The 27,145-nt window shown below is 44.9% G+C and overlaps 1 protein-coding gene and 1 pseudogene across 3 annotated transcripts in view; one reads left to right on the top strand and one right to left on the bottom strand.

Annotated features, from left to right (window-relative positions):
- Positions 1-1,234: 1,234 nt before the first annotated feature.
- On the bottom strand, positions 1,235-1,780 carry LOC308533289 (malignant T-cell-amplified sequence 1-like; annotated as a pseudogene). Its single transcript has one exon. The product of its transcript is annotated as a malignant T-cell-amplified sequence 1-like (transcript).
- A 16,215-nt stretch (positions 1,781-17,995) lies between these two features.
- Positions 17,996-27,145, top strand: part of SNX31 (sorting nexin 31) — a gene marked incomplete at both ends in the record, with an annotated part of 38,709 nt that continues 29,559 nt past the window's right edge. For both annotated transcript variants that reach the window (XM_081111125.1, XM_081111126.1), the window contains 4 exons: positions 17,996-18,061; positions 18,151-18,225; positions 22,269-22,383; positions 24,070-24,134. In XM_081111125.1, the coding sequence (XP_080967251.1) occupies positions 17,996-18,061; positions 18,151-18,225; positions 22,269-22,383; positions 24,070-24,134 (321 nt within the window). The remainder of the gene's footprint in view (positions 18,062-18,150; positions 18,226-22,268; positions 22,384-24,069; positions 24,135-27,145) is intronic.

Genomic DNA, 27,145 nt, shown 5'->3' with positions numbered 1-27,145 from the left:
TGGGGGAGGGGGGTGGCCCTCATCCTGGCCTTCAATATTGGGTTGGCTATTTTGGGTCTTTTGCCTCTCCATATAAACTTTACAATTAGTTTATTGCCATCCACAAAATTACTTGCTGGGATTTTAATTGAATTGCATTGAATCTATAGATCAAGTTGAGAAGACTGACATCTTGACAATATTGACCGTACCTGCTTGTTAATGAACATGGAATTTACATTTGTTTAGTTCTTCTTTGATTTTATTCATTGAAATTCTGTAGTTTTCCTAAAAAAAATCTTGTACATATTTTGTTAGATTTATATCTAAATGTTTCATTTTTTTGGAAGCCAATGTAAATGGATTGTATTTTAAATTTCAAATATCACTTGTTCATTATTGGTATATAGGAAAGCAATTGACTTTTGTATATTAACCTTGTATTCTACAACCTTGCTATAATTGCTTATTAGTACCAGGAGTTTTGGGTTGATTTTTTTTCTCCATAGACAATCACATCATTTGTAACTAAGGATAGTTTTACGTCTTCCATCTTAACCTATACACCTTTCATTTCCTTTTCTTAACTTATTGCATTAGCAAGGCCTTCCAGTATGGTGCTGAAAAGTAGTGGTGAAAGGGACATTCTTGCCTTGTACCTGTTCTTAGTGAGAAAGCTTTGAGGTTCTTGCCATTAAATATGATGTTAGCTATAGGTTTGTTGTAAATAATTTTTTAAAAAAATATTTTATTGATTTTTTACAGAGAGGGATAGAGAGTTAGAAACATCGATGAGAGAGAAACATTGATCAGCTGCCTCCTGCACACTCCCTACTGGGAATGTGCCTGCAACCAAGGTACATACCCTTGACTGGAATTGAACCTGGGACCCTTCAGTCCGCAGGCGGACACTCTATCCACTGACCCAAACTGGTTAGGGCTGTTGTAAATAATTTTTATCAAGTTGAGGAAGTTCCCCTTTACTCCTAGTCTGCTAAGTTTTTGTCATGAATGGGTGTTGGTTTTTGTCAAAAGTTTTTTCTACATCTAGTCATATGACTTTTCTTCTCTGGCCTTTATTTAAAAAAATTTGATTTTAGAGAGAGGAAGGTTGCCTCCCACATGCACCCCAACCTGGGGCCGGGGATCAAGCCTGCAACCAAGGTACATGTCCTTGACTGGAATTAAACCTGGGATCCTTCAGTCCATGGGCTGATGCTCTAGCCACTGAGCCAAACCGGCTTGGGCCTGAGGCTCATTTATATGTCTTCATATGCCAACGCCCATCATTTAATTAATGGACATCTCTGATGCCAATTCCTTTGTTGACTTTCTCAGTATCTTCTGCAGACATCGCATGGCTCCGACACACAGAGTGTGCTGTCTTCCTCCTGCTGGGATAGCAACAATCGTATCTGCGGCAGCACCAGGGTCAAGTTTAGCTCTAGGTGAAGTTAAGCTTGGACACATGATATTTGCTCCACCGAGTACAAATTTGATGGCTCCTTTTCAACCTGCTAGTGTGGCACCATAAAGGGATATTTGTAAGCCATCTTAGGGTTGGATAAAAAGGCCCTTCTCTTTGTCTAAAAAATAGTAGCTCTCTATTTACTATAAGGATTTCTATATGTTTATGGCATCGCACTATTTTGACAGGATCTTTCTTAGGCATGATTTGATTAAGCTATGGTTCAATAACTGGAAATTGCTCTATTAGTTGGTTCTTAATACCCTTTAAAACTGATGTTTTCAACTGGATGCAATTGGACACATTGGCTTTTTCTTCACATTTCTTGAACATGATCCAAGGTGAAGGGGGCAGTGATAGGGAAGGACCGGAATGGGGAAAAATTGAATTAGCAAGGGTCCAGGAGATCCCCTTACACGAGGAAGGCCGGCACTGACAGTCCGCGCTGTTGTTCTTCTCAAACGGCTTTTAGAAGCCAAGATTTGGGTGTCAGGTGTACTCATATATATTAGGAGGGTTACTGCACCTAAGTTCTCTCAGTGAAAAGTACTAGAGAATATACCCAAGAACTACTGAATAAGAGTTTGCATTTTTTAAAAAATATATTTTTATTGATTTCAAAGAGGAAGGGAAAGGGGGAGAGAGATAGAAACATCAATGATGAGAGGGAATCACCGATGGGCTGCTTCCTGCATGGGGGGATCAAGCTCACAACCCCAGCATGTGCTTGTGACTGGAATCGAACCCAGGACCCTTCAGTCCGAAGGCCGATGCTCTATCCACTGAGCCAAACCGAATAGGGCCAGAGTTTTCATTTTTAACAAAATTCCCAGGTGATTCATATGCACATTACAGTTGGAGAAGCATTCCCACCTAAAGTAAATGACTTCAGTGTCCAAGCCAGCTGTTGGAGCACCAGCCATTGCATCTGCATCTCAGGCATTAGGAAGGAGGAAGGAGACAAAAGGACTCCCCTCCCTGTTGAGTCAGCTTCCATTAATCCCAAAAGACTCTAGCAACAATTCTGCAAAATCTCATTGCTTACAGTTTAGTCACATGGCTGACGAAGGCCAGGGAAGCAGGGAAATGTAGCCTTTCGGTTGGGCCCATCGCCAGCTGGAATACAATTTGCATTCTGTTTCTAAGCACAGAGGGAACGATGGCTATTGGGTTTCCTTGGTCATTCTGTGTCCACTCTGCATGCCGGGAAGTTGTTGGCAACAGAGCCAGCACTGGGCACAGCTGCCAATCACCCACATGTGACCAGCAGGAGGGTCACCGTGGTTAACCGAGAATTGAAGCACAAAAGTAAAATCTGCCTCTTATGTAGCCTCTGTTACCATCATGCCCGCCCACCCCACCTTCTGCCTGGACCCAGACTGGAGCGAGAGGGCCAGAATTCATGGAGCAACAAGATAGAAGAGAAAGTGTGGAAGGCACAGTTAAAAACAACCGCTCAGCTGGCAGAGACTAGACACAGACTTCCCAGGTTTCAACCCTAGTGCCATCACTTACTGGCTTTGGATTTTCAGTTAATGATGGCCACTTGAACTTTCAGTAAGTTAACCTGATGAAAGGCCTCGCGAGACCTTAATGTCTTCATGTTTAAGTGCAGGGCTACCTCCCAGGCTGCTGTGAAGATGTAATGGAAATAACAGGAGAAGCCCTTGGCGCACTGGCCCATCCAGAGCTCTCCATACACCGTGGTTCTTATCACTGAGCAGAGCTGCCAAGAGCAAAGGTACAACCTCCCTGGAGATGGCTGCAACCCTGACCGTGGACTCGGGCCCAGAGAAGCACAAGAAGCACAGAAACTACCAACTTGGAAGCATCATTGATTTACTTAATACTTTCAGCCCAATATTCCCACCAGTTTAGAGAAGATTGCAACTAGCTTTGTTTACTGTTCAACACCCTTGTGACAAATACCCAGGATTTGTCTTCTGTTGCTTTGTGGGACAGTGTCTTCTCTTTCCCCGAGTTTGGTTTCCCTTCTTGACTACTTGAAATACTTCCAACACATTTTTAAAAACAATACTTAAAAAAAGAAAAACAAACCCAAAAAGCCAACGTGCTAGTGACAGCATTTGCCCCTTCCTCTCTACAATAAAGCCGGCAGCCACCACTGTCCCTGTACAAGGACTGAGCAAACCTTGGCAAGTCCACATCCGTCACTGGATACACTAAAGGCCACACTATCATTTTCTTAGACAAACATCCTGGGCAATTTGGCTTCTTTTACTTTGCCATGAATACAACCGGTTTGCTGAGTACCTTAGGGGACCTTGAAAGACTAGTTCTTGTTGTTTTAACCTCCTCACTGGCTTATCATCCTGGTTTATAATTCTAACATATTTGCCAACGGCTTCCAGGTACCACTGAAAGAAACACCTAGGATAAAGAAAGAGCATTTTTTCTTCCTGAGATCCATATCTCCTTGACACGATGGGAAAGGTTTAAGGAATGCCAAGGAGCACGTGAGCGTGTGTCTTTGTGCCCGTTTATGCGAAACTAGGACTAAATGTTCCGTGCAGCAACACTACCTTAGCTCCTTCTGCCACTTCCCAGTTTGGCTGAGGCTGTTGGAACTAATCCTTCTGCCCTTTAAACCTCTGATTTAAGGTAAAATGACACCTGGTTGGCTACTTCAGGGACCAGGGAAGTGAGTGAGAAGAGTAACAGTGCCCCCTGCAGGTGTGTGCCGATGGCAGTGAATTTGACCATCTCAAGGACCTTCTGAGCAGCAGGATGGTGTCCCCTGGTGTCTGGCCTGATGGTATATGCAAATTGGTGATTAATGGTGAATATAAGCCTGATGCTTATTGCCAATATCTCACGAAGGTCAGAGACCAGACCCTCCGTGTTATCTCTGCAGTGGCCTGTGGGAGCTACAGCTGGGTCTGTTCAGCTGGTTTTCCCATTTCTCTTTTCCTGCTACCGGGACCCCTTTTCCTTCAGGAAATTTCTCCTCCACTCCAGGTGAATCTAGTGGGTTTGACAAGCCACAGTATTTGATCCTGTCTGTAGAGGCAAGATTATGGTCCAACCAGGTCAATCTTAGTGCTGGATCCTTGTTGAGTAAGCTAGAAAGCCGGAGGTCATCCTGGATACCAACCTCTCCCTTACCTACCATATCCAGGCTGTCAAGGGCTCCCAGTGAACTCCTAGATTTCCTTCCTGTCCGTCTCTCTTATCACCCTCATCCCTGCTGCTATCATCTGTCCCCTGAACAACTGTATACTAGGTGTACCGGTTAATAATGCGGATTTGTTTCAATAGATGGAGTTACACATATGTTGATATATATGCGATTTGATATGTATGCTATTTTGTTGTATTGACAGCAAGCTTCAAAACTTCATATGTCAAATTTTCTGAAGGTGTTAACATCATAGATATTTTTACGCTTAAAAATGTCGAATTTTGTGCTAAAAAAAGAGCATTTGTGGGAAGTTTTAATTCATTACTTTATTTTGAAGAAAAGTGCTGCTGAAAGTTATTGTATGCTTCAGGAAGCTTATGGTGAACATGCTCCATCTCAAGATACTTCTGAATGCTGGTTTCAACGCTTTAAAAGTAATGAGTTCTATGTGAAAGACAGAACGTCCAGGTCAACCAAAAAAGTTTGAAGACCAACAATTACAAGCATTATTGGATGAAGATGGATGAAGATGCGTGTCAAACTCAAAAACAACTTGCAGAAAGATTAAATGTTGTTCAGCAAATGATTCTGATCATTTACAAGCAATGGGAAAGATTTGAAAGGAAAATGGGTGCCACATCAACTGAACGAAAGACAAATGGAAAACCGAAGTCATCAGTAAAATGTTGCTTCAATGGCACGAAAGAAAGTCTTGTTTGCATGGAATTGTGACACGATGAAAAGTGAATTTATTTTGAGAATCCCAAATGCACAAAATCATGGGTTGATCCAGGTTAACCATCAACATCGACTGCAAGGCCAAATCACTTTGGAAAGAAGACAACACTCTGCGTTTGGTGGGATCAGGAAGGTGTGATGTATTCTGAGCTTCTAAAACCAGGTGAAAACATTAGTACTGATCGCTACCAAAAATAATCAATTTGAACCACGCTTTGATTGTAAAACCACTAGCATGGGCCAGAAGACATGGCAAAGTAATTTTGTTTCATGATGACGCACCATCACACACTTCAAAACCAGTTAAAGACATGTTAAAAGATCTTGCCTGGGAAGTATTAACCCACCCACCATATTCACCAGACCACATCCTCATCAACATTTATTAACATCAACTGAAAACGGCAGTGAAGGATGCCAAATGAGTGATACAGCTGAATCCTTTCATGGTGGTACCCCCTGGCCCTCCAAAAGAAGATGTGACCAGATTTCTTTTACCTCGAGGAATTTTGTCCTTGAACTTGCACCAGTTCTGTAAATCTTACCTTTTAAGGAGTGTTCTCTCTTCTTGAACTAAGGCCTAAGATGTGCTCTGTATCTAATATCTAAGACAGGTAACCTGACAATAACATGAAAGAATTGAGGTTTTTGGTTAAAAGATCAGAAAGCAATAACTTTAACCATTATTTTAACATCAAATACCGATACTATTATGAAGACAAACCACTGATCTGGGAGATAAAAGAGGTGAGAGTGAGAGAATAAAAAGACTGGATGGAAAAGTAAGGATTGTTATTTTAACTGAGGTGGCCAGGCGGTCCAAGAGGGTGACATTTGTACAGAGACCTGAACGAAGAGAGGGATGGATCCATCAAATATATGGGGATGAGAGAACAGCAAATCACAAGATTCTGAGGCAGAAGACGGCTTGGTCCAGGAAGAAGAGAGCTAGAATGCATGGGGTGGAATGAAGGGGGGTTCGGAGGAGTAGCCTGTGGTGCCGCCCAGCACATATGTGTGTGGACTGTGATCTCCCACTAGAGTTTGAGGCTCAAGTCTTTGTATCCCTAGCCACTGTGTCAGGCCATGGAATATGTTCAAAAGCATTTCTTCAATAAAGGAACATTAATTACTAACTAAGTATAGCTCCTCCATCAGCAAATTAGAATATCAATATTCTAGGCTTAATTTTTCACTTCCTGGCTCCATGCAAAACCCAACGGGGAGATGTGACAAGTATGGAGCTCTCCCGAGGCTTTGTTTTATGAAAATATAGTGTGCGGCCCACGAGAAGGGGCGGCAGATGGGCCACCAATGGACCGGAACAATGCAAGTCTTTTTCTTGGTGCTTACAAGTAGGTGGCTCTTACTAGAGAGCCGTTATTATGTACAACTGCTTATGTGCCGTCAAGGGTTTCCAAAATTAGGGCTTTGCTAGTGTTTCCTGGGGTCTGATTTAACACTCAGCCAAGGAGCAGGCTGTCAAACGCTGCTCCCGGTGTTGCCATCTCCCGCTGTGCGTGTGCGTAGCACAGTCGGGATTCCTGCCAATTTTAGGTGGAAGCTTTGTTGTTGTTGCATCATCACTGTTATTTAGAGCGGCTCGCGGCTTTCTTCTGCAGTTTTTCTTGCATCTCAAGGACAGCTTTCTTTTCTCTTTTTCCGTAGCAGTCTGGTTTGTTGTGGGTTTGTTTTGTAAGCTCTGCAGGCCGTGGTAGGGAATGTTCCATCAGCCCTTTTCCATTACTTAGGTTTTAAGTTGGTGTGTGTTGGTCTTTGCGGGTAACTGTCACATTAGCCACTTAAGCTTCCCTTCTGCTTTCATGTAGGAAGCACTCTCCACTTTCACTGTGGGACCCGGTCCCCATCTCCAGGTGGCCCTAGCGGGGCTGGATAATTTGGAGTCTTGTCTCCCCTGCCTCCTGCCCTCCTTATGCCTGATGCTCAGCTCACTAGACTAGCCAAGAAGGGCACTTCCTTCCCCAGGTCGCAGTGAGCCTGGGTTTAGGGGTGGGTCCTGACCCAGACCATCGGGGTCCTCGCTATGAGCTGACAAATCAATGCTCACTACGAGGACGCACACTGCCCTCTCCCTCTAAGAGGTGTTTCTTAGAATGAATACTTCCTTTTTATAAGCAATTATTTTGTTATTATCCCTTTAATATACTAAAAGGGAATTCAGGGATATATGTCATTAAAAAAACAATAGGCTCTCCTAACTCTAATACAAAAGAGAAATAAAAATAGCTTATAAAAAGAGCATAATAAAGGTGGTTTATAATAAATTAGTAATGCATCAATATATAAATACATGGGCCTACCTACACTTTACATAACAACATAACCAGATGCTTGCCCCAAACATGTAGAATCACCATGAGGTGGCAGTGGCAGATGGAGGTGTGTGTAGGTGAGCTGTATGGTCCCTCCAATACCATTCGTGACCACTGGTGATGTGATAGCTGAAAGAGTGAATAGTCCTTGTTAAAATTTGAAATGAAAGAGAGTACAATTTCCCCGCACTTTACACATGGTAGTATTCATGAATAATTCAATGTATATTAAAATTAAGCAACACATCTAGGGGCCTACTGAGGTTTTCTCTGGGGACAAAGGCGGGGGATGCCACCTTTGCATTGTCCATCTGCTTTGCTCCAGGTCTCCGGTATCTCTTGGGAAGGAGTTTGTACACTTTCCTGGCCCCCCAATTTTTGTGTTTGCCCCCTAGAGAACACCTCTAGATCACCCGGCTCTGGTGGCCAGTGGGGCCAATACTTGTGTGTCCACAGGACTGGAACAAATAGAGAAAGTGTTCTTTTCCAGCTGCCACACCCGTCGAGAGCAGCAGAGAGGCGACATACTGAGGAGCCCAGTCGTTCTGTGAAAGAGGCCTATTAGCTTATCTTCTTAGCTGCAAGCCTATGGGGAGGCTAATTAAATGCACTTCTAAGGCTGCTGTCATCTTCTCTAGAGAGCTCAGAGGGTGGATGCAATCTTAGCAGTCTCCCCCTGCCATGCTCTCTGGTGTCATGTCAGAGGCCCCAGAGCCCCATCTATGGCCCTCCCGTCCCCAATGATTTATGGGCAGGAGCTTATCCAGGCACGCCAACCACAAGCCACGGCTGTCCCAGTGCGGCTTGGGCCCCCGGCTTGATGGTTTATTTCCCAGACTCCCCTCAGCTTGCACCCACATTAGCTATAGCTCCTGTGCATGCACAGCTTGTCCCCAGGACTTCCTGAAAATCACACTCACTTCAGCTCCAGATCCAGTGGCTTACCCCTGGGGCTCCCTGCAGCTTGCACCACCCCAGCTTTAGCTCCAGGCCCTGGTGTGGCTTGCCCCCAGGACTACCAGAGGCCCGAGCACACTCTACCTACAACTCCAACTGGCTTCTCTAGAGTGGCTTGTCCCTGGGACTTCCCTTGGCCTGTGCTCACTTCAGCTTCAGCTCCAGGTCACAGTGAGTCTTACCCCTGTGACTTCCCACTGCCTCACATGCTCTGGCTCCAGCTGGCCTGCCAAAGACACCTGGCACATGCAGCTTGCACAGGGGTAGCTCCTACACAAGGCCACTCCTTCAAGCCTGCTTGCTGTTTCGCCTAATTTATAGAAGCGAACACAGAGAGACAGCCAAAATGAGACGATGAAGAAGTGTGTTTCAAAGAAAAGGCCAGGACAAAACCCCAAAAAGGAACTAAATGAAACAGAGACAAGCAATCTATCAGATAAGGAGTTTAAAACATTGGTTATAAGGATGCTCAATAACATGAGAGAAGAATAGATGAGCTCAGTGAGAACTTCAACAAAGAGAAAATATAAAAAAGAACCAATCAGAACTGAAGACTACAATAACTGAAATGAAAAATCTCAACAGCAGATTCATTGATGCAGAAGATTGAGTCAGCAAGCTAGAAGACAAGGTAGTGGAAATCTCCCAATCAAACCAGCAAAAAACAGAAAAGTATTTTTAAAAATTAGGATAGTTTAAGAGGCTTCTGGGACAACATCAAGAGTTCCAACATTTGAATCATTAGGGGTCCCAGAAGGAGAAGAGAGACAGAAAGGAACAGAAAACCTATTTAAAGAAGTAATGGCTGAAAACCTGCCCAACTTGGTGAAGGAAATAGACATCCAAGTCCAGGAAGTACAAAGAGTCCCGAAGAAGAATAACCCAAAGAGGCCCACACCAAGACACATCATAATTAGTATGTAAAAAGTTAAATCAACAAGAATTTTTTAACTTCAAAGTTGGAAATAAACAGAAACAAATGAAGTTATCTATATATCCAATAGGTAACAACCATATTAAAAAAAAAAAATAGAAAGGGATCCAAATAACTTTTAGCTACAGTACTTTCACCCTCAGCCTGAAGATAAAAGGACAAAACCAAAAACAAACAAACAAAAAAAAAACCCCAAAAAACAAAACTGCAAAGAAAACTTGAATTTGACTTAATACATTAGTAGGTTTATTGTTAATAGTGGTTTGGGTATAGTTATGAAACAAATTTATGTGTATTGTAGAATTGAACAGAGGAGTAAATATATTGATCTTGTTTGGTGCTAGGCTTCTCATGGTGAGAGAAAGAAGCTACAAACATAACTAAAATGACACAGCTGATGAGGGTCAGAGCACGTTCGAATACGAAAATCTGGGGTCCTTTCTTGCATGAGCTCTGATAAAGCCAAGTGCTACTCATGAGCTCCGCACCCCCAGCCCCAGGCCCCGGAGGTGGTTCTGCAGGGGATGGCCCACCCCCTCCCCCTCCCCCTGCTGGGTGGCTTCCTGGTGATCTGATTTGATGTGAGGAGAGAACTAGAATACCTATAGGAATAAGGTGTTAGTTAAATGTCCCTGATCCAGATAAGCCTTCCTTGTGCCCCCGACTCAGGGCAGCTCCCCTGACTCACACCCCAATCCAGCACATGCTTTGTGCTCTGCGCTCCATGCTTGTCCTCCATAGAAAGGCTCACACTTGGAGTCTGTTCCAGCTGTACTCTTTCTCGCTCAATATCTGGCTTCCCCATGAGACTGTCTGAGCACAGGGACCTCTGGCTTGTCCACCACAGTGCCCACAGCCCAGGCCCAGGGCCAGACACACAGCAGATATCCACTAACCACTCCCTCCCCTCTCGGCTGAATACCAGTCCACCTTGCCTGACAAGCTCACTGCCGGAACTGCCAGCTCAACCTTGTTCCTACAACTCCCTAACTAGGGATGCAGAGAAGCTGGTTGTTCTCAAGTTCAGGTTGATTTACTGAAATCAAAGTCTGATAGCTGAATAGGACAGGCTCAGCAGGTGGAACAAACCCAGGCATGTTATTATTTACTAGAGGCCCAGTGCATTAAATTTGTGTACTGATTGGATCCCTAGCAGCTGCTGGCTACTGTCTGGGTACTCCCTCCCTTCCCCCGGCCAGCCCTGCCCCCTGGTCGAACTCCCAGACGAACTCCCGGTTGAGGGGACAATTTGCATACTGTGCTTTTATTATATAGGATGGTGTGTGCTGGCATGGCTAGGAATGCCCTTCCTGTATCCCCAGCCATGGAGCTGTGGCTCTCATTTCTGTTAAAGGAACAACGTCTTTCCATAAACCGTTACACAATAGGGTTACAAGTGGCAGAGAAAGCCCTGCTCTGTTTCAGAGCGGTGAGGTGTGGCTGCAATTCACACCACATCCTCACAGCTGAGAAAGAGGAAGGGGAGCCAGAAAGAACCAAAATCAAACAGAGCAACTTTTCTGAAAAGCATTCCTCAAAAGCCCTGTGCACTCAGAAAAGGGGCGGCCGCGTCCTCTCTAGTTGTACTGTGCAGTGATTTCTCTTTTAAAACTTTCAAATACAAAGATTCTACTTAGTGACAACCATGTGTTCTAACTTACACTGACTCATTTTCAAAAGTAAAAAATAGATTTTTCTGAAGAAATAAGGCCAACCTTGTTAAATGTCCCTGATCCAGATAAGCCTTCTAGATCTTCACATCTCTGAGCCTCAATGTTTTTCTATCTGGGATAGAAAGTTCTAGTGCTGAATAAATTCATACCTAGAAATGTACTCTATTCTATGAACAGCTGAAATGGATGTTATAAGGGGACTTAAACATATGGTAGGACAGTTTATATATTTATTTTTTTATACTTCTTTATGGTGGAAAGTATTACATATGTCCCCCTTTTTTCCCTGTTGACCCCCTTCAGCCTGCCCCCACCCCAGGCCTTCACCACCCTATTGTCTGCGTCCATGGGTTATGCATATATGCGTACAAAGTCTTTGGTTGATTACCTCCCACCCACCCTCTCCTGCCTTCCCTCTGAGATTCCACACTCTGTTCCATGCTTCCATGGATCCACTCCATTCATCAGTTTATTTTGTTAATTATATTTGTGGTAGGACAGTTTAGATGTCAAATGGTGACAGTTAAGAGCTTGGGTACTGTAGCCCTGATGTGGGTCAGTGGTTAGAGAATCAGCCCTCACACCAAAGGGTCGCAGGTTCAATTCTTGGTCAAGGGCATGTACCTGGGTTGCAAGTCCCTTCCCAGCACAGTTGGGGCATGTTGTGGAAGGCAATCAATCAATGTGTCTCTCATCAATGTTTCTCTCCTTCTCTTCACTCTTCTCCTCTCTCCTTCCCTTCCACTCTATCTAAAAATAACAAAAACAAAAAAGCAATGGAAAAATATCCTCAGGTAAGGATTGAAAGAAAAAAAAAAGAGCTTGGGTACTGCAAACACATGGTACAACTGTCATCTTCCCAGCTCCGCCCATGATAGGCATTGCTAAACATAGCAGTTTAGCAGGACAGGTGAGAATGTGGACTCTGAAATCACACGGCCTGGGTTTGAATCCTGGCTCTGCCATTTAACAGCTTCACGGCCTTGGGTAGTTTACTCAACCGTGCAGTGCTTCAGTTAGCTCATTAATAAAGAAGCAGAAGAGTAACTAAATGATTTCATATATAAAGCACTCAGCGGTGTGTTGGCCCAAAGTAAGTACAAGAAACGGTAAACTCTTAAGCCAAAAACTAGGTACAAACCAAGTGCCCATCAATAAGAAAATAGATAAGTTGTGGTATATCCATACAATGGAATACTACTCAGCAATGAAAAGGAAAAAAAAAACTGTTAACATACACAACAACCTCAAAATAAATAAGTGGAGTGAAAAAAAAAAGCTAGGCCAAAAGAGTACATAGGGCATGATTCCATTTCCATATAACTCTTGAAAGTGTAAACTAACTCATAGTGACAGAAGGCACATCATGATTGGGAGGCAGGGAGAGGCCGGAGGGAAGGGTTATGAAGGGGCAGGAGGAAACTTCTGTGGGTGATGATATGTTTGCTATCTTGGTTGTGGTGATGGTTTTATGAGTGTGCACATATGTCAAACTTATCAAACTGTACACTTTAAATATGGGTGAATTGTATGTATGTCAATTATGTCTCAATAAAACTGTTGAGGATAAAAAGCAATATTAGCCATTACTATTGGCTAATGGCAATATTAGCCATTACCCCATCCTTGTTAACACACTGCCCCAGGCGATCAGAGTCAACACAATTCTAGTCCTACTGGTGTTCCCTGGTTGGATACGTCTTTTGATTCTCTCCCACGTATGAACACTTATGATCCTATAACTGACTGGTCTTCTGACCTTAAGCAAGTCACTGAAACTCTCTGAGCCTCAATGTTTTTCATCAGTAACATAGCAATTATAATATCAACCTGCATTTCTAGAGTGTTGTGAAGGTGGAATGCGAGACTGTTCATCCAAGAGCTTTAAAACGCTGCCTGGTGTTGGGCTAACTGAAGGGGATGATACATGACATAGGAGTTCAAATATTCCGTGTGTGTTCCAGGACTTAGTCGGCCAGCTGAACTTGATACTAAGTACCTCTTTTTTTTTTTTTTGATACTAAGTACCTCTTAACGCAGCACCTTTATAAACCTGATTCAGATTTATGATTTTTTATGAACACCATTGTTAGCTCATTTTTGCAATTTATCATCCAGGCCTGCGGAGGGAAGGGATTTAGGGTTATGGAGTCTGAGGGATGCAGACCAGGGCACTTGGGGAGGCCAGCCAGGGTGAGCAGGGGGTGCTGTGTAAAGGCACTTCCCAGGCAGAAAGCCTGCCACGGTGGATGCCTCTTCCTTCTGACCATGAGTGAAAGCCCGGTGCTGGGCGGCTGGCTGGGACTGGCTTAACCTCTTGTGTGAAAATGATGTAGTCTCATTGGCGAGAGCCCGCAAGGACGGTTGTAGGAAACAACGTAATAGACCTTATTTTGGGGGTTGGAGAGAGTTCATAAACCCAGAGTGAAAAAGACTAGAAAGATACAGACTAAAATTGTTTCAAATGTACAAGGGTACAAACCAAATCACTAGCCATGGTTATTTTTAGACCTGGAGTTGGGGAAGCTTTTCACTTTCTTCTCTTGGCTTGTCTGTATTTTCTACATTTTCTACAATGAGTGGCTATCGTTTTTTTTGCAATAAGAAAACAAAACAACAACAACTAAAAACCAAAACCGAAGTGTTTCTGGTTTGGAATTGCTACCTTTGTTCCAAAAAGTAAGAAACATTCATGTTACCTCTAACCAAGAATGATAATCATCAGCTGCAAACAAACAGAGAAATGAAATGCCTCAAGCCCCCGCGTGACCTGCCAGCGCAGACATCTGTCTGGGAGAGCTGTGCCGTGCACGGGGTGGCTTCAGGAAGGCCCTGCTGTGCCCCTTGACACACAATGAGAGGGCAGCGAGGTCCCCAGGCCTCTTTATGTCCTTTATCGCCTGATCTTGCTCTGTAATCCGTACATGAATATAAATTGTTAAATCGACATGTTTCTGCCTGGACCGCTTGGCTCGAAAACAATTGTGTTGTATTCTGCACCCCCCAAACCTACCAGCCAGTGGGTCCAGAGCAGCCCCACTAAGGGTGATGATGCCCCCAGAGGCTCCCACGTGTGCTCACACAAAGTCCACTCGGCCGTGCCCCACTGTCCTGCTTCATGGCTTCTGCCGTGTCCTCTGCAGAACCCAGAGAGTCAAATGGCAAATCCCGGCGGCGGGGTGTAGCCTGTGTAACCTCGGGCGAGAAACTTTGTGTCCCAAGAAATAAAAACAAAATACAGAACCACCATATGATCTGGCAATTCCACCTCCGGATGTTTACTCAAAGGAGATAACACTAACTCTAAAAGACACATGCACCCCGTGTTCATTGCAGCCCTGTTTACAGTAGCCAGTACAGGGACGCACTTGGCTGAACAGTCTCCCATTCAGCCTTCACAACGCTCTAGAAATGCAGGTGGATATGTACTGGCTACTGTACAATTTTAGTTTGTATCTTTCTAGTCTTTCTCACTCTGGGTTTATGAACTCCCTCCAACCCCCAAAATAAGGTCTATTACGTTGTTTCCTACAACTGCCCTTGCAGGCGCTCTCCAATGAGTCCACACATACATGCAATGGAATATTATTCAGCCACAAAGAAAAGAAAATCTTGCCATTTTCAACAACATGGATGGATTTTGAGGGCATTATGCTAAGTGAAATAAGTCAGACTGAGAAAGATGAATACTCTATGATCTCACTTATATGTGGAATCTTAAAAAAAACACCCTCAAAGAAACAGAGTAGGAGGTGGCTCTTTCTCCCTCTCCCTTCCTCTCTTTCTAAAAGAGAGAGAGAGAGAGAGAGAGAGAGAGAGAGAGAGAGAGAGAGAATCAATTAAAAAAATGAGAGGCTGTTGAAAGAACTGGGGATGCTTAGTCCAGAGAACAAAGGGTTTTTGTGGCCCCAGCTAACTGGCTGCTGACAACTATTTAAAACCAGGGCTTCTTGGGGATCAGGAGAGGCCCAAGCCTCTTCCATTTAATGAGGGTTCTGGTGTATTAATGAAAAAAGGAACATTTACACAATGGAATACTATGTGCTGTAGAAAAAGAAGGGGCTCTTACTCTTTGCGACAGCATGGAGCGGGGACCTGAGAGTATTATGTGAAGAGAAATAAGCTAGTCAAAGCAAGACAAATACCATATGATCTCACTAATATGTGGAATCTAATGAACAAAAAAACTGATGAAAAAAATGGAACCAGAAGAATGGACAATGGAACAGACTGGAGGGAGCCAGAGGGGAGGGAAGTGGGATGCCTGGTAAATGAAGGGATTAGCTAAAGAACATATATGCAGACCCCATGGACATGGAAAATGGTGTGACAAAGGCCAAAGGAGGGAGAGGTGGGGGGAGGAGGAGGTGGGCAAAGGGGAGGGGGGGCGGGATGAGGATGAGGGCAGTCTACAATAATGTCAACATTAAAGTTTTCAAATAATAATAATAATTCAAACAGAAAACACTGGTTATGTAACCAAGCAAGGCCTGGCCTGTGAGGAAAGAGATAAGAAATAAAATGGAGTCACTATAGTCAAGCTGTTAAATTAGCCATTTTGAGTTTATTTTGTGTATGGTGTAAGTTGGTGGTCTAGTTTCATTTTCTTGCATATATCTGTCCAATTTTCCCAACACCATTTATTGAAGAGACTATCTTGGCTCCATTGTATGTTCTTGCCTCCTTTGTCAAATATTAATTGAGCATATTGGTTCGGGCCGATTTCTGGGCTCTCTATTCTATTCCATTGATCTATATGCCTATTCTTGTGCCAGTACCAGGCAGTTTTGAGAACAGTGGCTTTGTAATACATCTTGGTATCTGGTATTGAGATCCCACCTACTTTGTTCTTTTTCAGGATTGCTTAAATTAGCAAAAATATAGTAGCTTAAGGCACCAGGAAACCATCCTGACTTTAACAAGCCTGGGAACTTAAACTTTTGAACTTTCTGGTCCTGCAGCAACGCCTGGCTATACATCAAACCTCCAGATAACCCACCCGTTCCCCTTAAAGACCTAAGGAAAGAGTGTGCATGTATCCAGACCACCTGACATTTAAGTGTTGCCATCGCAGACCAACCCAGAGGCTAAGCATGCTGGACCCATTCTTCTCAAAAACGTACGTTATAAGAACTCTCAGCGTTTCTTTTTTCTTAGGAACACCCTGGGGATTGCCTAGTTGGGCTTTCACTTTGCAAACCCTAAGACCCTTGAAAAAAATCTTCATCATTAATTTCTAAAAAAGAAGTTTTGGATTTTTTTTGGTTTTTTTTTTAAAGAAAAACATTTAGTAGTTAAAAAATACTAGAGCAAGGTAATAACAAATAGAGTTGACTCTTTTTTTTTTTTAAATATATTTTATTGATTTTTTACAGAGAGGAAGGGAGAGGGATAGAGAGTTAGAAACATCGATGAGAGAGAAACATCGATCAGCTGCCTCCTGCACATCTCCCACTGGGGATGTGCCCGCAACCCAGGTACATGCCCTTGACCGGAATCGAACCTGGGACCTTTCAGTCCGCAGGCCAACGCTCTATCCACTGAGCCAAACCGGTTTCGGCTAGAGTTGACTCTTGACCAGCGAGCTTGGGGTGAGGGGTGCCAACCTACCTCACCTCACAGTTGAGAAAATCCAGGTATAAAGTGTCAGCCCTTTGAATACTGGATTCCCAACCTCACATCCAAAATACAGGTGACCCTTGAACAAGGCGGGTTTGAACTGCTTTGGTTCACTTATACACGGATTTTTAAAAAATCCTTGAGTTATATTTAACAAATGTTAGCACAAAAAACTGAACCTAATATAATTATGGCAGTCACAGAGTAATGGACTCGAATTATGCATTTTTTTGAGAAAACCGTAATTCAGAGTGCCCTGCAGGCAGGGTTGGCGGGTGATGGGAGAAAACTGTTTTCAAGGCCCGAACATCTGTAGTCTGAGGTTGGGTCTGACCATCGTGACCTCTGTCTCTATCTTTCATGATGGACCCATGGTAAGGGGGGCTGGGCATTCTGCACGTCCGAGTGAGAGTGGGCCCTGAAGGGTATGCTTGGAGAAGGCGGTTTCTCTCCGGCTGTGCGCCCCAGAACCCCTAACCTCCAGCAAGAAGCCAACTCTGAGATTTGGGGGCGATGGGAAGTAGTTGGTGTTCAGGACATCTGTGCAGCTGGAGCAACGATGTCTAACTTCTCCCCCTTCTGAAAATCGGATAAAACCCTGGCCTGCTCCCCAGAGGAATTCTACCTCGCCACCCACTCATCCACGCAAATCCCCTTCCTCCCCCCCGCCCGCCCCCCCCTCCCCCCCAGCCTCCAGACTCCAGGGGGAACCCCCGGCAGGAGAGAGGCTCTGGCACCCTCTCACATGTCTGTCTCTCCACCCTGAATTCCGTGCCAGGCCCTGCCCGGCACCTGGGAGCCCTGCCTCCCGCGCTGGCTGCCCGCGGCAGTGGGGGGCACGGGGGCGGGGTGGTTGCGGGGCTCCGCTCAGGCCCACAGACTTGCTCCACCCTCCACGGGTCCAGGGACCTGAGCAGCGCAGCCAGGGCCGGGCGGGGACCAGGAGGAGGCGCCGCGGCCCCGGCCCCGGCCCCACCTGCGGACGTCGGGGACCTGGGGGCGCGGGAGCAGGGCTCCGCCCCGACGGCGTGGCCACCCGGCTGCGCCCACCGCTCGTGGCTCAGAGCCGAGGACCACAGGCCGGGCTTCCCCGCAGCAACCCGACCCGGACCCCGGACCCCGGACCCCGGACCGCGGACCGCGCCGCGAGCCATGAAAATGCACTTCTGCATCCCGGTGTCCCAGCAGCGGCCCGACGCGCTGGGCGGCCGCTACACGGTGCGCAGGAGCCGGGGTCCCCTGGGCAGGGGGAGGCGCCGGGCGGGGCGCGCCTGCTCCGGGCTCACCGGCCTGGTCTCTGCTTGCAGCTGTACTCCGTGTACCTGGACGGGCTCCTGTTCTGCAGGGTGCGCTACAGCCAGCTGCATCGCTGGAACGAACAGGTGAGCGCGCCCCGGGCGGCCCAGCCCGGCCGGGACGCAGGTGAGGAACGTGCGCCCCGCGGGCTCCGGGCCCTGAAAGCAGTTCAGGCTCCGGATCCGCGGAACACGTGGTGGGAGGATCGGCTGTGGATTCTCTGGCTCAGAGCTCAGTGCGTCCACCGGCCGCTGCCCCTCACACCTTGCACTTACTGTTCTCCTTTCTTTGGAAACAACTCCGTTTTAAAGAAACTACAGGCAGTCCTCGAGTGATGTTGGACCCCATATACGTCCTTTTGTGGTTACGTCGCCATCTCCCATTTATTTATAAAAAAAAGTTCTGTCATGTCGACGTATGTACATATGTGCTTTATGTTTTTTATTATTTATTTACCACTAGTAAAGGTCAGGAATTGTTATCTTTTTTTAAATTTTTTTTTTTAACTGTTTCACTTCATTGCTGCTGAGTATGTGCTCCATGTGAGTGACAGGTGGGTTCCGACTTATGGTGGAAATCGAGTTATGTCGCGCCTTAGGAAGGATCTCCAATGTAACCCAAGGCCCTACTGTATTTAGACCTTAGGTGGCTATTGGTATTTATTATTAGTTTTTTTAAAAAAAATGTTTTTATTGATTTCAGAGAGGAAGAGAGAGGGAGAGAGAGAGAAACATCAACGATGGGAGAGAATCATTGATTGGCTGCCTCCTGCATGTCCCCCACTGGGGATGGAGCCTGCAACCCCAGCCACGTGCCCTTGACCAGAATTGAACCCGGGACCTGGGACCCTTCAGTCCACAGGCCAACGCTCTCTCCACTGAGCCAAACCGGCTAGGGCTGGTATTTATTATTGATTTAAAACAATAACTAACAGGCAGTTACTGATGCCCGCGAGCTTTGCATGGAATGGCGTGCTTATAACTTTTACGACAGTCCTATGAGCTAGGACACAGCTAGCCCCGCTTAGCAGATGAGAACACGGGGAAACAACGTGCCCAAAGTCATACTGCTGGTCAATGTCAGAGGCAGAATTTTATCTTTATAATTGCTTGGACCCATTCGATTTTTTTTTAAACCAAAGTTGACAAAATAAATTGTATCAGTAAAACGCTTGAGTCAAATGCTTGAGTTCTAAACCGCCATACCTCTCTCTATTCTGGAATAACTCAGTGAGATCTGGAGTGTGCAGGGGGATGGATTTCGGTAAAGGTGTACAATTACCACACCATAATTAAGACAGAGAGCAGGCCCCACATTCTAAAAGTTATTTGTCGCCGCCCTCCATCCCTTCCCTCCACCTCTGGCCCCAGGCAACCAGGCTCTGCTTTCTGTCACAGGGGTCCAGACCAGGATTTCACTCCAGCTGCTCAGCAAGCCCTTGTAAGGCTGGTTTTGCATCCTCCTCATCACCCCCGTCATCGCCCCCTCCCCCCTCTTATAGACAGTAAGGCTGACAGGCATAGCAAATACAAACACAGGACGCTCAGTCCATGTCCGATACACAGCACACACTTTTTTAGGATAAGTATGTCCCAAGCAATGTTTGGGACATGCTTCACTGGGCATTTTATCTGGCAACCCTAAGCCTGACACTGAAAAGGTGATCTCTCGTAGCCACTTCTCACCTAGATTCTATTCTTCCTATTCTCTAGAAGATGTAAAATAGCTCAGGGTTTTTAATCTGATTCAATACAAAGCACTATAAAGAAGGAAACTATAAAAGCCCCATCCGCGTGCGCGCATGTGTGTGTGTGTGTGTGTGTGTGTGTGTGTGTGTTAAGTGTATTTTCAGTTGGTTTCCTGGAAAGTTCTGCATCCCATAGAATAGAAACTTTGTCTTAAGAATTAACTGACTTATTCATGTACTTAAGAACTGTTTACTGAGTTCTGCAGGCTGAAGGGTCCGGGGTTCGATTCTGGCCAAGGGCACATGCCCAGGTTGTGGGCTCAATCCCCAGTAGGAGGCGTGCAGGGGGCAGCCAATCAATGATTCTCTCTCATCATTGATGTTTCTATCTCTCTTCCCTCTCCCTTCCTCTCTGAAATCAGTAAAAATATATATTTTAAAGTACATATTATCTGAACATTGTCTTTTAAAAAATGTCCAAAAATACGCCATAATACAAGAACAGAAGAGGTATGTTTTCCTTTTGTCCTCTTGAAATAGTTTTTTGAGAGAGTGGGCTAAACCCGTGGTCGGCAAACTGCGGCTCGCAAGCCACATGTGGCTCTTTGGCCCCTTGAGTGTGGCTCTTCCTAAGCCTTAGTAGTACCCTAATTAAGTTAATAACAATGTACCTACCTATATAGTTTAAGTTTAAAAAATTTGGCTCTCAAAAGAAATTTCAATCGTTGTACTGTTGATCTTTGGCTCTGTTGACTAATGAGTTTGCCGACCACTGGGCTAAACTATCATACCAGGTAATTCTTCCTCAGGATGCTGCTGGGTTTTATATCTAAACTGTGTGCTGTCTGATGCCAGTAGGAAAGGCTCTATTTCGATAGAGTTGAAGAACTTGTGAGTTGATCGTGAGTTGAACTTTCGGCAGACTTACCTACAGCTTGTTGTATGTTTATCTTCCCCCTTCCAGCAGTACTAGAGAAGGGAGGGGAAGGATTCTTTGAGAAGTCAGCTCAGGCTGTAAAACCTGCTGGGAGAGTTTTTGCTCTGTGATGGGTATTGGAACCTGAATTCTTGTTGACTTTCTCCCCAGATCTTGGCCTGAGGGTGGAGGTTCTGCAAGATGCTCTCTTGGAGATGCTTAACCCAGGCAGCCCTGCTGTGATCCCAACCAATTTGGGAGCAGCTGCGACATTTATGAACATGTGCCAAGGAAGACAACGGCCTTTTAAAGATCACTTCGTCAGTTAATAAAAAATAATAATTGCATGCAAAGAAGACAGGGTTCTGCTTCTATTTAATGGAATTAGCAGAGATGGGGTGGGGCTGAGGGTGTATAAATCCCAGGAAGTTTGAGTTGCGTTGTGGGGCAGGTGCCTTTGGACAGTCTCTGGCATGGCAGGAAAATGTCCTGGAATGGAAAAGAAACAGAATTTTCTGCTGCTGCCAGATTTAGAAGAAAGTTTGCAAACTTAAATGACTACGGGAGTGGGACTGGTAATTTAAAAGAGAGGCACAGATCAGGTGAGAGGCCAGAGGGCGTGAGAACTGCCTAGTCTCTGAAGGGGGTTGAGAGAATGGGAGCCCAGTGATTCCAGACCTTCTGATTTTTCAAGAGAAGCCAGAATTCAGTTTGTTCAAAATAAACTTTAATTTTGTAGACCAGTCGTGGGTTTACAGAAGAGTTGCAAGGAAAGTACAGAATTTCTAGATACCCTGCACCTGGTTTTCCCTCTTGTTTTCCGTTAGCATGGTGCGTTTTTACAGTCAATGAACCAGCGTTGCTATAATATTATTAACTGGAGTCTATCATCTATTCAGACTTCAGGGTTTTCCTGGTGTCCTGTTTCTGTCCCACGACCCCATCCAGGACAGCACGTTACATTTAGTTGTCATGTCTCCTCAGGCTTCTCTTACCTGTGACAGTTTCTTAGGTTTCGTGGTTATGAATGACCTGGACTGCTCTGAGGCGTGCGGGGCAGGTATTTTGTGGACGGTCCCTCCATTGGAGTCTGATGTTTTCAGACTGCGGTGATGTGTTTTTGGGAGGGAGACCACACAGGTCGAGGGCCCTTGTCATCACACCCTAGAAAGGGCAGCCACTGTCAACGTGACCCACCCTGTTGGCGTTAACTTTGACCTCCTGGCTGAGGTAGTGATTGGCAGGTTTGGCCCCTATGAAGTGACCTTTCATCTCCGCTCCCACAGCGTATTTTTGGGAGGAAGTCGCTGTGTGTGGCCCACACTTGGCGTTGGGAGTTATACTCCTTCTCCTTGTGGGATGAGTGTCTACGTAAATCATATGAGATTCTTCTGCACAGGAGATTTGTCTGGTCTCTCCTATTTATTCATTCATTCATTCATTTATTCACTCATTTGTATTTGGTATCTCACCAACCTTGAATTGGAGGCTCTTTGCCATAAATGTGTGTTTTCTGGATCTTTCAGCTGAGACGGGTCTTTGGAAATTGCCTGCCTCCCTTCCCACCAAAGTACTATCTCGCGATGACCACATCTATGGCTAATGAGAGGAGGGACCAGTTGGAACATTATTTGCAAAATGGTAGGTATTTGGATTTTTTAAAAATACATTTAATGAAATATAGGTTGCACAATAGGAAATCCACTCATTTAAAGTGTACAATTCCGTGGTTATATTTACAGGGTTGTGCAGCTGTCACCATGGTCTAATTGGAGAACATTTTTATCACTCCGTAAAGGAACGTATGCCTATTATAAGTCACCCCCAGCCCTCTCCCCTACTGGCCCCTGTCACCCACTACACTCATGTCTGTCTTTATAGCTTTGCTTCTTCTGGACATTTCAGATAAATGGAATCATTAATAGGTGGCGTTTGTATTTGATTTTAAAAATACTTTCTTTTCTCTAGCTTCCTTTATAGTAAGAATATAGTACATAATACACATAACATACAAAATACATGTTAATCAACTGTTTATCTTACCAGTAAGGCTTCTGGTCAACAGTAGGGCATTAGTAGTTAAGTTTTGGGGGGGAGACAAAGTTCTACTGTGATATTCGACTGCATGGGGGTCGGCACCCCTAACCCCTGCATTGTTCAAGGGTCAACTGTATACAATGAAAGGTACATTCCCTCCCACCCCAGGCCCCCAAACTTCTAGAAGTACACACTATTACAAGTGGATTCCTCAGAAACCATCTGCATGTATACTATCGTGTGTGTACACCCCTGTTTGTCCATCACTAACTGAAACTTACTCTATACATTTGTCTAAATCTGATTTTTAAAAGCTTTTTATTCTGAAAGATTCTCTGATTTACAGAAAAGTTGCAAAAAGTAACGCAAAAATGTCTGTGAACGCTTCACCTAGACTTCCCAAATGTTAACATTTTCATATGCCTTATCATTCTCTCTCGCTTTCTCAGCACGTGTGTCTACATATTCATATATATTGTCTATAACTTATTGAGATACTTGTGTTGTACACACAAGCCATGTTGCCTTTACGTAGTTCTGTGTGTACTTCCTAAGATCAAGGATATGCCCTTCTATAACCTCAGTATAGTTGGTTATCAAAATCAGGAACTTAACAGTGATACAATAATGTTATTTAGAGACCTTATTCAAACCTCACCGACTATCCCACTATGTCCTTCATAGCAAAAGAAAAAATGTTTTTTCTTCTGCATGCTGTTTCCTTATTTCTCATGGCTGCACATTTTTTTTAAAGCATAGCCAATGAAAATTCTAGAAGTCATCTATTTCCCATCTGTCTTTTGTAATGGAGAATATACCCCTCTCAGACCTGCTAAATAAGTCCTTTCAAGCTCACAATGTAATAATTTTTGAATTTTCATTCTCTCTTGGTTTGCTTCCTCACATCTTAGAGACAGACTCCTTTCACCGCTGGCCTTTTCACAGATGATCTCAGTGCTTACGGGGTCAGTCTCCAGGCCTAGCCTTTATCCTTAGCGTCAGCATGACTCGCGCATCCATCCTCTTTGGCAGGTGGCTAGTGAGCAATTGGGGTTTGCATGAGCAAAGTGAGATTCCTGGACACGGTCACCTGGGATTGCTGTGATGGGTTCGTGTTGTCAGGGCTGCCTGGAGGCAGCAGGCTTTGCAGATTTTCATGTATTTGAGAGGTCAAAGCTCTACTGCCTTCAAGGAGGCAGCAAGGCCTGGAGGGTTCCCGAAGGTCGGGGCAGTTTAATAGGGAAGTTAGCCCAGCCCCATGCTAACCGGCTCCATGTCCATGTTTTTCAGTAACCGTGGACCCCAACATGTTGAGAAGTGATGTCTTCGTTGAATTTTTAAAGCGGGTGCAGCTGGTAAGCTTGCTCTTCTTTGCTGGGGTCATAGTTTCGCTGCAGAACAGGTCTCTGCGTGAACCACGCGCGTTTCCGGCCCCACAGAGCCTGGACTCAGGGAACACACATCACGTGGAGCACTTGGGAGGGTGGTTCCTGTTTTGCTCTTTTGGAGGCTTAGATTCCTGGTGGAAAATTAAGTGTGTCACTTGACTTTTCGCTCATTTAATAAAGCAGTTACCTTATTAAGTATTTGTACATCTCAAAACTGGTCCGAGAATCTTATATCATGAAGGGCCCCATGACAATGGAGCAATGCCACTAATTTGTTTTTAATTTTTTAAATTTTTGTTCATTTCAGAAAGGAAGAGAGAGTGAGAGAGAGAGAAAAACATCAATGATGAGAGAGAATCATTGATCGGCTGCCTCCCAGACGCCCCCTCCTGGGGATCGAGCCTGCAACCGAACATGTGCCCTGACCGGAATCAAACTGTGACCTCCTGGGTCATAGGTCAATGCTCAACCACTGAGCCTTACCAGCCAGGCGGGATGCCACTCCTGTAGCTGAAATGCCCAAATGTGTTATGGTGGAGCCAGCAGGGCAGCAGTAATGGCCATGCCACCATTACTTGTACATTCTCTGCTCCTAATTGTGTTGTAAGTGGATCACAGAGAAAATCCATCTGAACAGAGTGACATACTAGTACAGCAGCTCACTTTCCTTTGTTGGGCTCAGCCACTGCCCCCGTGACCACATTCTATGCCAGTGCACAGAGAGAGGCTGAAACTTTCCCAAGTACGCTGTTGAACACACCACTCCTTCTAGTTGTACAGATGGGGACATCTTTCTGCCTGAAGGTCTGTTCTTGACTGAATGGAAAAATTTCGAAAGGCTTAGTTGTACAATGTGATAGCATTGGCCTGGGTCTCTAGCTCGGGGAAGCATGATACCTTGATCCGATTTGTAAAACGTGGTAGCAAATTTTATTTATTCATTTAACTCATTTAACTGTGTTGGTATACGTACTGGTCCACTCAATGTAAGAAATGACCGTAGAGCTTCTATTGTGTAGTCATTGGAATTTACACATATACTTGATGGTTTAAGAAATACACACACAGCCCTGGCCAGGTGACTCAGTTGTTTGAATCATCGTTCCATACACCAAAAAATTGTGGGTTTGATCTCCAGTTCAGGCATGTGTGGGAAACAACCGATTGATGTTTCTCTTTCCCATACTTCTCAATCTCTCTCAAGTCAATAAAAGTATCCTTGGGTGAGGATAAAAAAATACACACACACACACACACACACACACACACACACTTTGAAAAGTCAGTTGTTGAGGTGATGATAGTGGTAACATTCAAACAGCACACAAGGGTCCAGGATAAAAGTAACCACCCAGACCTCAGAGACAACTGTGGTTCACAGTTTAATGTGTGTTCTTCACATTTCTGCACACACACAAACACTCCATGTATGTATGTCGTTTTTGTGTTACAAATAGTCACACACACCTACTCACTGTTTGAATCTTATATTTTAGAACTTACATCTTGCAAATCTTTCTATGTCAGTACACAGAGGGATGTTTGGTCTTGACTCTATCATCTTTTTGTGTGTGCAATATGGTTTTTAAAAATTATTCCATATCGATAATTTGAAGCTTTGTTTTGAGTGCCTCTTTTTCCAGGTAATTTGAAAGATTTCTACCTGCTCTGGCTCTCAGTATTTTACCTTTATAACTTCCTGCCAAAGCCTTGTGCTCCAGCTGCGTTCAGCAGCGTCTCTTCTTGCTTCTTCTGATAAGATTTTCACGATGGTTTTATTTTCCCCTTTCCTTTCTTCTGCGAACTTTGCCAGCTTGCTTTTATATCCTTTCACTATCTTGCCTCTTTTCTGAGGCTTTTATCTGTTCTTTGAGATCGGAGTTCAGAGAAGCCATATTCTTATTAATACATCCATCATTTTCATCTCTTTGGTGGCATCATTTTTTGGATGCATATGTTTTACCCTTAGTTGGTCATGTTTCTTTCCTCCTTTATTTCAGGGTTTTGCTAGGTCCCTGGCCAGGTCTTCCCGGGCAGTCCCTCAATTTTGAAGGTTCTGTGCTTGGTGAGCCAGCTGTTCCCTGACATGTAGTGCTGGGCGGGGGGGCGGGGGGGGGGGAGCCGAACTTCAGTCATCTGACTCTGTCTCATTTCTGCCCTCAGGGCCTAACAGTGTGTAGCAGTGAAACCATTAACTACAGTTCCTCATATCATCATCTAGCTTTTTATTTATTTTTAAAATGTTTTCATTGCTTTTTAAAAAATATATATTTTTATTTATTTCAGAGAGGAAGGGAGAGGGAGAGAGAGATAGAAACATCACCGATGAGAGAGAGTCATTGCTACCTCCTGCACACCCCCTACTGGGAATGGAGCCTGCAACCCAGGCATGTGCCCTTGACCAGAATCGAACTTGGGACCTTTCAGTCCGCAGGCCGATGCTCTATCCACTGAGCCAAACCGACTAGGGCATATTGCTTTTTTTGTAAGAGTGAGAGGAAGGGAGAGGGGGGGAGAAACATTAATGAGAGAGAAACATAATCGATCGGCCGCCTCCTGCACACCCCCTTCTGGGAATCAAGCCCGCAAGTTTATTTTAGAGCCAAGGAGAGGGACACAGGGAAGCAACCTGTCCAGCTTTACACAGGTCGCATGCAGCGCGTGCGCGAGGTAGGCTGGCAACCCAAGCAGTCTGCTGTGCGGATGGCGCTTCTGAACTATGTGGTCTGGCCCGGGCCCTCAGTGCTGACATACGGAATACTGCAGCCCAGCTCTCTGGCCTCCCCAATCGTCCAGGCTCTCTTCCAGTCCAGGCCATTCTCACCGCTGCCAGCCAAACCTTTTGTAACTGCCCTTCCACCCTTCCCTTTCCCTATCCAGAACCACCAGGGCACCGTTTAAATAAAACCCTCAGTCGCCTGATTTCAGGATCACCCACAACCTGACTCGCTCTACCAAATGCTTCCTTGCTTTTCTTT

This window comes from Myotis nattereri (assembly GCF_964212035.1).
Source record: "Myotis nattereri genome assembly, chromosome: 17".
NCBI classification, from domain to species: domain Eukaryota; kingdom Metazoa; phylum Chordata; class Mammalia; order Chiroptera; family Vespertilionidae; genus Myotis; species Myotis nattereri.
This window is presented reverse-complemented; position numbering and strand designations above follow the sequence as displayed.